At 44.9% G+C, this 16421-nt stretch overlaps 1 protein-coding gene across 3 annotated transcripts in view; it reads left to right on the top strand.

Annotated features, from left to right (window-relative positions):
* The window catches only part of LOC137351733 (tight junction protein ZO-3-like), a 112978-nt gene that overhangs the window by 59838 nt on the left and 36719 nt on the right, over positions 1 to 16421 (top strand). For all 3 annotated transcript variants that reach the window (XM_068016482.1, XM_068016480.1, XM_068016479.1), the window contains exons 2-5: positions 4622 to 4678; positions 6134 to 6258; positions 9960 to 10062; positions 12012 to 12564. In XM_068016482.1, the coding sequence (XP_067872583.1) occupies positions 4631 to 4678; positions 6134 to 6258; positions 9960 to 10062; positions 12012 to 12564 (829 nt within the window). In that variant the 5' untranslated portion in view covers positions 4622 to 4630. The remainder of the gene's footprint in view (positions 1 to 4621; positions 4679 to 6133; positions 6259 to 9959; positions 10063 to 12011; positions 12565 to 16421) is intronic.

Raw genomic sequence — 16421 nt, 5'->3', positions numbered from 1 at the left:
TCATGAAAGGATCGAGAACAAGAGGACAGAGATTTAAAGTATTTGGTAAGAGAAGCAAAAGTGACATGAGGATAAACTTTTTCACACAGCAAGTGGGGCGGCACAGTGGCGCAGTGGTTAGCACCGCAGCCTCACAGCTCCAGCGACCCGGGTTCAGTTTTGGGTACTGCCTGTGCGGAGTTTGCAAGTTCTCTCTGTGACCGTGTGGGTTTTCGCCGGGTGCTCCGGTTTCCTTCCACAGCCAAAGACTTGCAGGTGATAGGTAAATTGGCCATTGTAAATTGCCCCTAGGTGGTAGGGAATATGGGATTACTGTAGGATTAGTATAAATGGGTGGTTGTTGGTTGACACAGACTCGGTGGGCCGAAGGGCCTGTTTCAGTGCTGTATCTCTAAATATAAAATAAAATAAAGTGGTCAAGGTCTGGAATGCACTGCCTGAGAACGTGGTGGAGGTAGGTTCAACTGAAGCATTCAAAAGTGAATTAGACAGTTATATGAAAAGGAAGAATATGCAAGGTTATGGGGAGAAGGCAGGGGAATGGGACTGAGGGAATTGCTCTTTCGAAGAGCCAGTGCAGACATGATGGGCTGAATGGCCTCTTTCTGCACTGTAATGATCCTGTGATTGCCGGAATGTTATCAGAGCCCGTAGCCTTTGCAGTATCCAGTGCCTTCGATCGTTTCTTGATATCATGCGGAGAGAATCGAATTGACTGAAGACTGGCAACTGTGATGCTGGGGAATTCAGGAGGAGGTCGAGATGAATCATCCAGTCGGCATTTCTGGCTGAAGATTGTTGCAAATGCTTCAGCCTTATCTTTTGCACTGATGTTCTGGATTCCCCATCATTGAGGATGGGGATATTTTTGGAGCCACTGCCTCCTGTTAATTGTTTAATTGTCCAACACCATTCACGACTGGATATGGCAGGACTGCAGAGCTTAGATCTGATCCGTTGGTTATGGGATCGCTTAGCTCTGTCTATCGCATGCTGCTAATGCTGTTTGGCACGCAAGTAGTCCTGGGTTGTAGCTTCACCATGGGTGGTGTTCCCATGCGTCTGCTGTCCTTGACGTTCTAGGTGGTAGAAGTCATGGGTTTGGAAGGTGCTGTTGAAGGAGCTTTGGGAGTAGCTGCAGTGCATCTTGCAGATAGTACACACGGCTGCCACTGTGCATCGGTGGTGGAGGGAGTGAATGTTGAAGGTGGTTGATGGGGTGCCAATCAAGCGGGCTGCTTTGTCCTCAAATGGTGTCAAGCTTCTTGAGTGTTGTTGGAGCTGCACCCATCAGGCAAGTGGATGAATTACCGTAGAAGTGCAAAGGACTGTTATGTAGACAAACCTAGCAACCAATTTGTGCATAGTGATATGCCACAAACAGCAGTGAGATAAATGGCCAATTAATCTGTTTTGGTGGTGTTGGTTGAAGGACAAAAGTTGGCCAGAATACCAGGAGAACGCGTTACTTATCTTTGAATGGTGCCATGGAATCTCTCATATCCACCGGAAGAGGCACATAGGTATAATGTCTTATTTGAAAGGTTGCACCTCCGACAGTGCAGAACTCCATCAGTACTGCACTGAAAAGTCAGTGTAAATTACATACTCAAGTTCTGGAGTGTGTCTTGAACCCATGACCTTCTGATTTAGTGATAGACGTGCTACCAACTGAGTGAAGCTGGTATTTGAAAAAATTAGCAGGTTTCAAATTAGACTGGAAATTTTCCCTTCTCTTTCCCCCCTCCCACAAACACCCCAACACCCCTAATTTAGTAGTTAGTCGATCCTTGTTGTGTCCTTGCTGAGGATCTGATTTTTAGAGTCAATTGGACAACATTAGATTTTGACATGTAGTGAAGCTGAGTGGGTTAAATAAAGACATTGCTACCATACAGGAAGTTAAAGCTTCAACCTTGCTCGAAGAATGGGTCTGACATTCTTGGAATGTACTGGGTTCAGGCTGACTAGTGTAGATCAAAGGATAAGATAGCTCTCCTGGTGTTTGCTGCTCCATTAACTTTAAGGTCAGAGGAGAATTTCTTACACCATCTCCATCTACGTGAGGATATTAAAAAAATTTAAAAACTTGAATTAATATCGCATCTTATATTTCATTTCAAACTGCTTCACTTTAGTGAATTACTTCCTGTGGTGCAGGTACTGTTATATCACCAAATGGGGCCAGCAATTCCCATAAACCATGAAATGAATTACCTGTTTAATGTGTGTCTGGTAGAGGAATGTTGCCTAAAACATGGGAAATTCTCTCTTCTTATTTGAATCATGCCAGGATCTTTATCATTCACTTCAACCAGTAGAACAGGTCGCAATTTAACTTCTGATAATGCAGTACTTCAGGACTGGCAGTGGAATTTCAACCCACAGCCTTTTTGACTCCAAGGTGCTACCCAAAAAAAATAGAAAATGTTCAGCCAATAACTGAATAATGAAGGCTTTGTGCTGGAACAAAATATTCCAGCCACTGTGGCTCAGTTGGTAAATTTGCTGTAAATGTCAAACTGAACGACACAGGCAAGAAAGACCCAGTTTCGATCCGCTAACTGCTGGCATGTTGGTTTGCACAGCTGGAAAGGCAATTGAGGCATCGCAGGATCAGGGAAAGGAAGTCAACCAAAATGCCCTCGGCTGATCATTATATACTGATTCCTGCTGGAAAGTGCATTTGTGTGGATGTCAGCAATGATGGCCTTCAAGTTCGAAGTGCCTAACGACACACCCTGTACACACTCAAAAATTAAGAATAGGCAATTGAGCAATGTAAAGAAGGACTTCTGGATCCAATAGTATGATACCCTATCAAACGTCAGCGCCAAGGGAAGTGTACCTCAGCAAGAGTCAGTGACCCGGGAAGTGTACCTCAGCAAGAGTCAGTGACCCGGGAAGTGTACCTCAGCAAGAGTCAGTGACCCAGGAAGTGTACCTCAGCAAGAGTCAGTGCCCTGGGAAATGTACCTCAGCAAGAGTCAGTGACCCGGGAAGTGCACCTCAGCAAGAGTCAGTGACCCAGGAAGTGTACCCCAGCACGAGTCAGTGCCCTGGGAAGTGTACCTCAGCAAGAGTCAGTGCCCTGGGAAATGTACCTCAGCAAGAGTCAGTGACCTGGGAAGTGTACCTCAGCAAGAGTCAGTGACCCGGGAAGTGCACCTCAGCAAGAGTCAGTGACCCGGGAAGTGTACCCCAGCAAGAGTCAGTGCACCTCAGCAAGAGTCAGTGACCCGGGAAGTGTACCCCAGCAAGAGTCAGTGACCCGGGAAGTGTATCACAGCAAGAGTCAGTGACCCGGGAAGTGTACCCCAGCAAGAGTCAGTGCCCAGAGGGACTGTACCCCAGCAAGAGTCAGTGACCCCAGAAGTGTACCCCAGCAAGAGTCAGTGCCCAGAGGGACTGTACCCCAGCAAGAGTCAGTGCTCAAGGAACCGTAACCCAGCAACAGTCAGTGCCCAAGGCAGTGTACTCCAGCAAGAGTCAGTGCCCGGGGAACTGTACCCCAGCAAGAGGCAGTACCCAAGGAAGTGTGCCCCAGAAAGAGTCAGTGCCCAGGGAAGTGTATCCCAACAAGAGTCAATGCCCAGGGAAGTTTATCCCAACAAGAGTCAGTGCCTGGGAAACTGTACCGCAGAAAGAGTCAGTGCCCAGGGGAACTGTACCCCAACAAGTCAGTGCCCGGGGGACTACCCCAGCAAGAGTCAGTGCTCAAGGAAGTGTACCCCAGCAAGAGTCAGTGCTCAGTGAGGTTTACCCCAGTAAGAGTCAGTGCCCGGGGGAACTGTACCCCAGTAAGAGTCATTCCCCGGGCAAGAGTAAGTGCTTGAGAACTGAATCCCAGCAACAGTCAATCATAGAATCATAAAAGTTTACAGCATGGAAGGAGGCTATTCAGCCCATCGTTTTCACACTGGTTGACGAGTAGCTATCCAGCTTAATCCCATTTTCCAGCTCTTGGTCCCTAGCCTTGTAGGTTACAACACTTCAGATGAATATCCAAGAACTTTTTCAATGTTATGAGGGTTTCTGTCTCTACCACTCTTTCAGACAGTGAGTTCCAGATCCCCATCACCCGCTAGGTGAAAAAACTTCCCCTTGAATCCCCTCTAAATCTACTACCTCTTACCCTAAAGCTATGTCCCCTAGTTATGGACCCCTCAACAAAGCGGAATAGGGACTTCCTATCTTCTCTATCTAGACCCCTCTCCCCTCAGCCTTCTCTGTTCCGAAGAAAACAACCCTAGCCTATCCAATTTTTCCTCATAACTAAAATTCTCCAATCCAGGCAACATCCTCGTAAATCTCCCCTGCACCCCCTCTAGTGCAATCACAGTCTTCCTATCTTGCAGTGACCAGAACTCCAGCTGTGGCCTAACTCGTGTTTATACAGTTCCGGCATAAACTCCCAGCTTTTATATTCTATGCCTCCACTCAATGTTGGGATCCGTATCCCAGCAAGTCGACATTCAAGGAATTGTCTCCAGCAAGCTAATGGCTGGGAAAGTGTGACTAAGGAAGAGTCCACGTCCTCAATGGAGATGGGGAGAAAAAGCAGCAAAAATAGTCTCTTTGTTGAAATGTAATTTAATAATAATCTGTATTTTCTTCACAGTTCATAGAGATGGAGGAAACTCTAATATGGGAGCAGTATACAGTGGTGCTACATCGGGTAAATCCATATACTTCAGTCTTTGTAAATTTTACCTCTGTTTTCATTTAGAATCTAAGAAATTGGAACCATTCTACCAACCCTAATCTTCCCTGAAACTACCTACAATCTACCCTAACATGAACTTTACCTCACCAACTTAATGTCCCTACACAGTCCCAGTATGATCAATATATCATGGACCCTACCCAACTCATTTAATTTCCTGAGGGAATATTCTACATCAATTCCCAGTGGGATCAATTAGTGAAGGATCAATCCGTGGCTCTGTAATTTGCTTATTGTTACAGATGGTGTTCAAAGAATAAAACTTCCCCTCTTAAAAAAGGAAATGGATGCATTGTTGGTAAACATGAGCCTCTTAGGCCACTTTTGCTCTGGTGGTTGTTTTAATTCAAATTCCAGAAGACTGTGAGCCTCTTCCCAGCTTTTACACTGCTAACACCTTATCCCAGGAATAGACTCATAAACCACAAAGACCCAATCTTCTGTCAGGATAAGCGAATCAGATTTAGCAGTATGTCAATCAAAGCAGCACAGCATTTAATAACTCCACCCCCCCCGCCATTTTGGTGAGATTCTTGAAATGGGTGGCTCAGGCACCCACTGGAAACAGACAGGAGCCTCATTAGCCTACACAAATCTGGGTGCTCTGAGGTCAATAGGATCACAATGCAATTTTGAAAACCAATGGTCAGAACGTAGGTCCTGCATGCTCTGTCCATCAATCCTTGGTATTGAGTACCCTAACCAGCGGTCTTAAAGGGACCACTACAGGTCACTCAAACAAAGTGGTTACAAAAAAAGGATTGTAACTTATGTTTACCAAACATGGTATAAGAGGTTTGTAAAGGATTTTTATAGGATATTAACGCTGCTCCTGCCCCTATCAGCTCCGGTGCCCAACCCACTGTAGTTCTCCCCCAAGATCACCATATTTTCCCACCCCACCACCCCTACCCTTACCCGCACTAGCTGGGCTCCATGGTGGAGACACTGGATTTCTCTGAATAAGCTGCTCAAAAAGCCCAGGCAGCTCACCGACAGAAATCTAATGGACTACTTTCATCAGACAGGAGGCACCCTAGTGGCTCTATTTAAGAGAGATTGTAGTAAATGTTGTCTTCAGCAGTAGCACAAAACAGGTGATAGCACACCAATGACAACCCGTTTTACATTCTGCCTGATTTTTTTCCCCATTGGCTCAGTGTAAAATCAGCTGCCGATACTCGATCCCCTGTTTGTGCTCCCAGTCAAGTCAATTTTCACCCCCATTATGTTCAGTATAAAATAATTAAGTACAGGGTAAAGTTCCCTCTAATCTGCCTCAACAATGTGCCGCAGCCCCAGCCTCAGAAAAGCATCTCCAACTGCATTCATTTGGCATTCATTTCATCTTCCGACCAACTACCTTGCTGTCTGTAGTAATTCTTATTCTTTTGTATTTTGTGGAAGGATTCAAAGATAGGATTTGGCATCGCAATATCTGGAGGGAAGGACAAACCCAACAGCAGCACTGGAGAAACTGCCATTCTGATTTCAGATGTTGTTCGGTCAGGACCAGCTGAAGGGAAAATCCAGTGAGTAAAAAGATCCCTCAGTCAGGGATATTCTATCCATAAATTAAAGAGTGTTACAACCAGGTGAGAATTGTATCTAGGAGTCTTTTGTTGTTTTTACCTGGTCTTATTGTAACAGGGTTTAATTTTAAACACACTGTGTTTTGAGCTGCCCCTTTTTGTGAATCCTTGTTCACAGCTTTCCAATTATAAGGCAAAGAAATCACCACATCAGGTTTTCTCAGGTTTAAAGGAGAAAAGTGACGTTTATTTAAACTTCAACTTAAACTCTAATATGGTTCACGCCTACGGATATACAACGTGCCCAAGCTAGCATGCACATGCAATATACACATACAGATAGGGACAAAAAAGAGAAGAGGAAAATATAGTAGAGAGGGGTTTGAGGCAATATCAGAAGAGTTTCTTGTTTACTGTGCTTCGAGCTCACTTGATTGTAGGTAGTCTTGCTGTTCATCAGGGCCCAGCGTTCTTCTTAAACCTTGGTCACGTAGGAGACTTTACTCTCTTTGAGGTTCACGTGTTTTCACAAGATTCAGTTACATGGGAAAGGGATGGAGGCAGGCAGACTGGAGAGATTCTGCCTCAGTTCCAGGAGCACACGGCTTTCTGAGTTCAAATCCCTTGTTGGAAGTTCAAATCTCAGCAGCCAGCTAGTCATGTGACTAAAACTGGTCTGACCACTTCTTCTGTGTTTGTGGATTTTGCTATCTTAGCAGTTAGCCTGGAATGCTAGACACCCCCACCTTCAACATCTGGTAATCAAAGGTCCATTGTTGGTTGAATGGGACAGGGCATGGTCCTTTGTCTCTAGTTCCAACACTGTTTGTAACCATGCAAATGTCTTTCCAATCAGGGTCTTGCAATTTTAAGTTTTAATGTTCATGTGGCGAAATAATGTGCGCCACAGTCTTGGAAGGTGAGGGGGGTTTGCCTGACAAGAGACAGAGACATTGGCCGGAATTTTACGTTGGGCAGGAGGCCTTGTCCACTGGCCAAAAAGTCTCTGCCGGGCCTGGGGAGCCAAGACGGGATTTTTCATTCCCCAGGCCCTTAATTGGTATTGGGCAGAACTTCTGCCTCCTTGAGGCAGGAAGTTCTGCCTAATGGAGCTGCCAGCCAATCAGCGGGCTGGCAGTTCTTAGTCGAAGAAGCACCACCAGGAGCGGTGGCCACTGCTGGGATTAAACCCAGCCATCAGAGGTAGGTTTTTGGGGCCTCGCTAGAGACAATCGGCTGGGCCCCAGCGAGGCAAAGGGGGTTGATTAAGCGTTGAGGGGAGTGTTGTGCATTGGGGGCGGTTGGGCATCGGGGGTGGCCCTTCTTGGGGCACAGGGGGCCCAATCGGGAGGATCCACCCCTCAGCCCGCAAGAAGGCCGCCTGGTTTTACCAGGCGGGGTTGTTGGGGCCTTTGCTGTCTGGTCTCCAAAGTTAAAATACCAGCGGAGGGGGGAGGAGGCCCTTAAGTGGCAGTTGATTGTCCAATTAAAGGCCTTGATTGGCCTGGGGCTAGTGGGCCGTTTCCCGCCGCCACCGCTCCATGTAAAATTGCAGCAGGGGCGCAAGGGACCCCCGCCTCCCACTCAATTTAACACCCGAGCCCCCCCTCCACCCCCACCACCAGCCCACTCATTTGGGGGCTGTAAAATTTCGGCCATTAGGATTAATTCTTGAAAGATGTGCACCTGTGTATTGTTAATTGCGCACTAGAGGGCCCCCTAATGGGAGAAAGTATGTTGTAAGCAATTACACTCACAATATATTGTTGGTTGCTGTTCGAATCACAATTAAATGTTCCAGAGAGTCTGATAGAAATGCAGCTATTACAATGCCACACCAACCTGAGTGCTTATTCAGACATGACAGTTATCATCTGTTCCAGTTGGAGTGACTAGTATTCTGGGGTATAGCAGCACAAAGAGTGGCTAGTTATAACTCATCAGTAGCTCATCACATTGTATTCCCAGTCATCACAGTCCTTCATTTCCTTGTGGTTCATTGTTTTATATGCAAGTGTAATTCCAATCAGCAGATTCGGAGTGCAGCCTGGATTATACAGACATCCTAACTAGAGAATGGCACAAAGTGGCTGGAAGGACAGCGAAAGATGAGGAGGTGTGATTGGAATGAGTCAGGCTTCTTCGCTTCTTCTCAGGGAAGGTTAATGATCAAAAGAATAGCTAGTCCTTTGGTAAAAATAAATCCTGCAAAGGCCACTTCTTCCATTTTTCTTTCAGCTCTCCCTATGCCATTGACCATCTTGACCCAAGATGGCAGCCAGGCCATCTACTCCTAGACTTCTGAATGCAGTTACTATGAGGCTAGTGGCTGAGAATGGCTGTCCATTCATTTAGCTGCGAAAGGGAACTCAAATTCCAGAGAGTCGTGAGAGTGACGCCTAGCCACACTCTCAGGCTCTAAAATACCATGCTACCAAAATTCAGCCATCTTTAATTCACTGGCTTTAATCTGAGATCAACACAGGGTACAAATTATCTCTCTCACATCCCTGTGCAGTCAATAAGAACCAAACTGTGTGATTGATAATATTTATGCTAATTAAGGTGACAAGTCAGTGGTGGAGGATCAAACCACTTGTCCTACTAGCTCCTCCTACACTGTTCAAACATTAACAGGTCAGATACAGCACAGTTTAGATGTAAAGTAAAACTTCCTCAACATTGTCCCATCAAGCACTTCCCGGACATGCAAATCAGAGGTTAGATACAGAGTAAATCTCCCTCTACAGTATCTTTAGAACAAACCCCAACTCCATAAGAATGCCCTGCCTTCCACCATACACCATGTAAGGTGGCCTGATTCAATATCTGTGGTGAGCACTTTCCAGCAGGGATGAGGGGCTCGTGATCAGAAGCAAGAAACCTGACAGATTCCTTCCTCACTAATCCAGAGGCCAGTAACAATGCTTTCTCACTGCCATCCCAGCTGAAATCAGTTAACACAGCGCCGAACATAAATCAAATCTGAGACAGTTTGGAACAGGACAATGTGTTTACCTACTAAAGTATCGGAGGGGAGTGGTGGAAGTGAACTGACCCACTATAACAAAAACCTCCAAACTCAAAACCATACACAGAAAAATGCTGAATAATCTCAATGGCTCAGTGACTTTATCCAATAACGAAGTAAGGCACCTAAACCAAGATGGTCCCAGGTTTAATTTTCTGTCTGTCTGATCTCAGCCAGAGCAGCAGCAGTGGAGCAGAATTTACTTCAGGAGAAGGAAAATCATTCCGGGTGCCAGCTCCTGATCAGGTCTGTGTGCATAGACGATGGGGGTGGAAAGCGCGGGGACACAAAACAGTTGATATCCTATTATTTGTTCTGCCCAATATTCAGTTCCACTGATTTCAATAAGACTGACTATGGAATGTGTTGTATGACAGCCAGCAAATGGGTTTCCGACTGTTTGTGTTCCTGTCCATGTCCAATTTCGACCCCAATGAGTGAGTTCAGGATTGGGGTTCGGTGTAATGCTGTCTACAGTTGAATACCCTGGAAAAACTCAGTATCTGGACTCCCACATCAACCACCCAGAGTACCCTATCTGAAGTCGGTGCCGTCAAGAGAAGAGAGGATCAATTTGGTGGGAGAAAATAACATAAATCTATCTTGTGATAAGGAATGTTGTATTTTTGAAATGTTTCCCACTTTAATTTGAATGGTTCTCTCTTTTCAGGATAAAGGATAGGATTGTTATGGTGAATGGCGTTTCCATGGAAAATGTGCCCTCTTCGTTTGCCATCCAATGTCTAAAGAGTTCTGGAAAATCTGCTAATATAGTGAGTGTCATAGGGCTCTGTGCAGACCTGAGGCAAAGAATCCTTTGACTCTGAAATATCTATTATTATCAGTTTGCTCCAGGTCACAACAGTATTGGACTAGCAACCCAGAGGTCAGGGGTTCAAATTCCACCACGGCAAATTGTGAAATTCAATTCAATAAATCTGCTCATTTTTGAACCAGCAGAAAAAAATCTATGCTAGCGACCAGACTGTTGGATGAACCCAACCGGTTTACTATGTTCCTTCAGGGAGAGACCTGCCAGCACTAAGCCAGCCTGGCCTACTTGCAACCCTACTCACACACTTTGGCCCTTAATACCCTTACTGTAAACAGGCATGGGTAATAAATATTGGCTTCTCAGTTTCGGTCACTTTGTAAGAACAAATTTTTTTTTAAAATTTCAATAGAACAAAATTAAAGAACTTGTGTGTATAAAGCACCTTTGGCCACCTCACATATCCTAAAGCATTTCACAGCCAATGAAGTAATTTTGAAGTGAAGATTACTATTGTAATTGAAGGAAAAGCGGCAGGCAGTTTTCACATAGCGAGATCCCACAAACAGACAATGATCAATTAAATTGTTTTAGTGCTGTTGATTGAGGGATAAATGTTGGCCAGGACACCAGAACGCCCCAGCCCTTCTTTGAATAGTGCCGTGGTATCCTTTACGTTGACTTAAGAGGGACTCAGTTAAATACCTCATCCAAAAGATGGCACCTCTGATAATGCAGCACTCCTTCAGTACTGCAATGAATTGCCAGCTGAGGTTTTGTGCTCATCAGGAATGGGGCTTGAACCCAAGAGCTGATAGTGCTACCACTGAGTCAAGGCTGACACATAAAGAGCACTGCTTTTATAAATATTGTAAGAATCAAGTAATGCTTGTGGATCTCATATGCTTGGTCACAGTGTCCTTGGTGAAAAAGGAAAACATCAATCAGAATGCCTTCTCCTGATCACTATCCAGTCATACTTGCTGTAACATGTGTGTGGATATGGACTCAGTTGTGAGATCTGCCATGATCAATCACCCTGTGAGCACTGAAGTCTAGATCTTCTGATCAGCATTATTTTAATGCTCGTGATATTTCATTTAATTTAAAAAGTCAGAGCCATGAGGAGGGGAGAGGAGAAAGATAACAGGAGGAATACATTAAAAAGTATAGAAAAGGGACAGGGTGCTGCTCACTCTTGCCAGGTTTCCACTAAATCTTTTAATTTTTGTCCACTAAAAAGATAATGCAGAACTTTCTGTGACTCGCTAATGGAATGAGAAGTCAGATAATTTTTGAAAGGAAAAGTGAAATTTTCCACACTATAATCCTCCTGATATTTCTTTTGTAAACTTACAAAAGAGTATAGTGTCAATAAAAATCTGCGAGGAGAATCCTGTGACATTTTCACCAAATGTGGGAGATTTCCTTTTCTTGGGCTCCTTTTAAATAACAGAAGTTGTTAAAATATTTTATAGGAACAGGAAAAGCCTATTGAGCCCAACTGAACCTTTTTGGAGATCAATCTCACCTTCTGCCCTTCTCACCACTGAGTAATTCTATTAATCCATGGGTCAGAGATGGGGCTTCAATGTTGTAGCACCAATTCTCCAACCCAGACTGACTACATACGCTGAATCCCACTGGGAAAATGAGATTGTGGGATGTACCCTCCCATCTCTCGCTGGAAACTCATCCAATCATTCCTTCATCCATTTATACCAGTCACTTCATTAACCTTCTCCAGTAATTCATTCTACAATTCTATTATACTTTGGGTGAAACGTTTTTGGCCAACCTCCGTTCTGACTCCTATCTTTCTCATCTTAAACTAGCTCGATTTGCATGTTATGTTGTTTTGGATAGTCCCAGTTTTTATGTGTAGGTGCTTGTTTGACTCAGATGCTGGGTAATCTTATGCTAACTAATGGCTATGCACTTTCTTTTAAGACACTGAAGAGGCCCCGTATAGTACAGCTACCTGCAACTAACACAGCACCACCAACAGGCTCCTACCATTCCAACCGTTCAAATCGATCAGACTATGCACACAATGATGCCTCAGATGAGGATGAGGACTATGATCCAGCTGGCAGGAACCTAAGAAGGATCCAGAACCAAAATCTGTACCATGAGGACTACTATCACAGTCGTGACCATGACCGGGACTTTGGAAGAAACCACAGCTACAATCGAAGTCCTAGTCCCTCAAGGAGCTACGATCGAAGTCCTAGTCCCTCAAGGAGCTACGATCGAAGTCCTAGTCCCTCAAGGAGCTACGATCGAAGTCCCAGTCCCTCAAGGAGTTACGAACGAAGTCCCAGCCCTTCTAGGGGCTACAACCATCGACACAACAGTCAGGATTACAATGATAGGGAGTATGGACGAGAACACAGCCCAACTGGGAGTCACTATGATGAGTTTGAGCACCCCAACAGCCAGCATGACCATGCCATAAAGAAACCCATCAAGAGTTACCTTATTAAAAATAATACTAATGAAGGTGAGATTTCTGTCAATGGAAAACCAGAATTTCAAGTGAAGAAGTATTTCTAACATTGCACACTCTCAATCACCATTAGTGCTGCTTGCTGTAATTCGTGTTGCTCACTTTAAATCATCTTCAGGGCAGACATTTTTGGAAAAATTATGACATTAGATGTGACTGCAGGGGATGGTGTAAGTACTCGGTCACTACCAGCATGGGCAAGTTGCCACTGACCTCAACATCTCCTGCCGCAAAAGCTGAGCGAGTGCCAACTAGCACCGTGGCTTTTTCCTCTAAAGGGGTGAGGGGTTTACAACTGGAGCATCAATCACCAATTGCAGAAGAGAGTTCCAAACTTCTACCACCCTATGTGTGTAGAAATGTTTCCGAATTTCACTCTGAAAGGCCTGGCTCTAATTTTCAGACCCTAGTCCTAGACTCCCCAGCTAGCGGAAATAGTTTCTCTCTATCTACCCTATCAGTTCCCCTTAATATTTTGAAAACTTCAATCAAGTAAGTGGCGCAGTGGTTAGCACCGCAGCCTTACAGCTCCAGCGACCCGGGTTCAGTTCTGGGTACTGCCTGTGCGGAGTTTGCAAGTTCTCCCTGTGACAGCGTGGGTTTTCGCCGGGTACTCCGGTTTCCTCCCACAGCCAAAGATTTGCAGGTTGATAAGTAAATTGGCCATTGTAAATTGCCCCTAGTATAGGTAGGTGGTAGGAATATGGGATTAGTGTAGGATTAGTATAAATGGGTGGTTGATGGTCGGCACAGACTCGGTGGGCCGAAGGGCCTGTTTCAGCGCTGTATCGCTAAATAAAATAAATAAATAAGTCTCCCCTTAACCTTATATATTCCAGGGAATATAACTCTCATTTGTGTAATCTCTCATTGTAATTTAATTCTTTGAATCCAGGTATCATTCTGGTAAATCTACTCTGCAATTCCTCCAAGACCAATATATCATTCCTAAGGTGTGGTGCCCAGAACTGCTCCACAGGGTGTGGTCTAACCAGGGCACTGTATAGCTGAAGTATGACTTCTACCCCCTTGTATTCTATTCCTCTAGATATAAAAGCCAGCATTCCATTAGCTTTTTTGATTGCTTTCTGTACCTGTCCATATATTTTAATGATCTATGTACCTAAATCCCTAAGTCTCTTTGGACTTCTAGTTTCTAGCTTTTCACCATTTAGAAAATACCCTGTTCTGTGCTTATTAGGTCCAAAGTGGAGGGCCTCATTTTTACCTACATTGAAATTCATTTGCGACAGTCTTGCCCATTTATTTAATTGGGCTGAATTTTGCCATCAGCGGCAAAGTATTGGCATTCACTGCTGACCTTGAAGAAAGCTGCCCACAAAGATCAAGCAATCTCCGTGGCACAGTTTCCTCATTCCTGACAGCAGTTTAAATCTTGTGCCAAGTTAAGGGGCGGCACAGTGGCGCAGTGGTTAGCACCGCAGCCTCACAGCTCCAGCGACCCGGGTTCAATTCTGGGTACTGCCTGTGTGGAGTTTGCAAGTTCTCCCTGTGTCTGTGTGGGTTTCCTCCGGGTGCTCCGGTTTCCTTCCACATGCCAAAGACTTGAAGGTTGATAGGTTAATTGGCCATTAGCAATTGCCCCTAGTATAGGTGGGTGGTAGGGAAATATAGGGACAGGTGGGAATGTGGTAGGAATATGGAATTAGTGTAGGATTAGTATAAATGGGTGGTTGATAGTCGGCACAGACTCGGTGGGCCGAAGGGCCTGTTTCAGTGCTGTATCTCTAAACTAAACTAAACTAAGGAGATCTCCAGGCATCAGCAGCAGTGATGTCAGCAAGCAGAACAAGCATCTAATCACATTGAAATATTCTCACAGAGAGTAAGGCAGGAAATTAAAAACACTGAATCACTTCACATTTAATTTAAATAGTTCAGATAGCGAAATAAATTGTTATGATTGGATTGAGATAGAAGATTTTTTAAAATTCATTCATGGGATGTGGATGTCGCTGGCTAGGCCAGCATTTATTGCCCATCACTAATTGCCCTAGAGAAGGTGGTGGTGAGCTGCCTTCTTGAACCGTTGCAGTCCATGAGCAGTAGGTACACCCACAGTGCTGTTAGGAAGGGAGTTCCAAGATTTTGATCCAGCGACAGTGAAGGAACGGCGATATAGTTCCAAGTCAGGATGGTGTGTGACTTGGAGGGGAACTTGCAGGTGGTGATGTTCCCATGCATTTGCTGCCCTTGTCCTTCTAGGTGGTTGAGGTCACGGGTTTGGAAGGTGCTGTCTAAGGAGCCTTGGTGCATTGCTTTAGTGCAGCTTGTAGATGGTACACACTGCTGCCACTGTGCGTCAGTGGTGGAGGGAGTGAATGTTTTTGTGCCAATCAAGCGGGCTGTTTTTTCCTGGAAGGTGTCGAGCTTCTTGAGTGTTGTTAGAGCTGCACCCATCCAGGCAAGTGGAGAGTATTCCATCACACTCCTGACTTGTGCCTTGTGGACAGGCTTTGGGGAGTCAGGAGGTGAGTTACTTGCCACAGGATACCTAGCCTCTGACCTGCTCTTGTTGCCATGGTATTTATATGGCTACTCCAGTTCAGTTTCTGGTCAATGGTAACCCCTACGATGTTGATAGTGGGGGATTCAGCGATAGTAATGCCATTGAATGTCAAGACGAGATGGTTAGATTCTCTCTTTTTGGAGATGGTCATTGCCTGGCACTTGTGTGGCACGAATGTTACTTGCCACTTAGCAGCCCTGGATATTGTCCAGGTCCTGCTGCATTTCTACACGGACTGCTTCAGTATCTGAGGGGTCGCGAATGTTGCTGAACATTGTGCAATCATCAGCGAACATCCCCACTTCTGACCTTATGATTGAAGGAAGGTCATTGATGAAGCAGCTGAAGATGGTTGGGCCTAGGGCTAAAATATCATAAACAAACTTTCACAAAATTATTTTAAAAGATATGGAATTTTTGTGTCATTTGAAGAAATTTGACATTCCACAACTATAAAATTAACTTTTCAGGGCCAGTGAGTGTCTTTAACAGTAATTATGAACTTAGTACGGCATTAAAAAACCCAGTTACACCTCATCCAGCAAGGTATAACTTTCTCAAGAATTTTTACAACAAAAATAATGGCGTAAGAATTGAAGTTCTCCTCAATTCATAGATTTCCCATTGATTGCCGTCGGAGGGTGCCTCAACAGCGCACCCTCTGGAATAGCATAGAATCACTGACAGCAACTTTTGGATTTCTGCATTATTCTGCACATGTGTGGACTCCCTAAGTTGTTGTCAGTTTCAGTGAAGTAATGATGGTGAACACAAACAATCTAGCTGTCATTAACCCCGCAATATCTGGGCTAATATCTCTGTCATTTTATGTTTCCAAGTTAGAGCTGCCATCACCAGGCTGCACTGTGAAGGGTTATTTTGCAAGTGTTGCTTTACAACCATGCTAACTCGCATTTATATAGCACCTATAACACAGTAAAACAACCCAACGCAATTCGCAAGAGTGTTAGCAAAGAAAATTTGACACTGAATTGAAGAAGGTGAAGAATGAGCTATTGTTTAGGGTGGGGTAACCAAGCAACAGAGAGAGTACCCAGTGTGTTACCCTGCCTGCATTGGTGAGGTCATTGAGGTTTTGTTGGGGTACTGGTCTCCAGTTCTGGTGTGAGGGAATTGGCACTCAGGCGAGTGTCACCTCACTCCAGGCAGCACGAGTTACATTCCTAGTAGGCTTGATGGCACCCAAATCAGGGGAGTGTATGCCTCCTGCCTTGAATCTGCCGGAGAAAGGCTTGGATGTCTGCCTCTGTAATTTCTGTATTTATTTTTGGAATGGGGCCCTGCCCTGCTGGGTACAGAT

The sequence above is a fragment of the Heterodontus francisci genome, chromosome 36, assembly GCF_036365525.1.
Source record: "Heterodontus francisci isolate sHetFra1 chromosome 36, sHetFra1.hap1, whole genome shotgun sequence".
NCBI classification, from domain to species: domain Eukaryota; kingdom Metazoa; phylum Chordata; class Chondrichthyes; order Heterodontiformes; family Heterodontidae; genus Heterodontus; species Heterodontus francisci.
The sequence above is the reverse complement of the archived record's forward strand: the minus strand, read 5'-3'. Positions and strand labels throughout refer to the sequence as shown.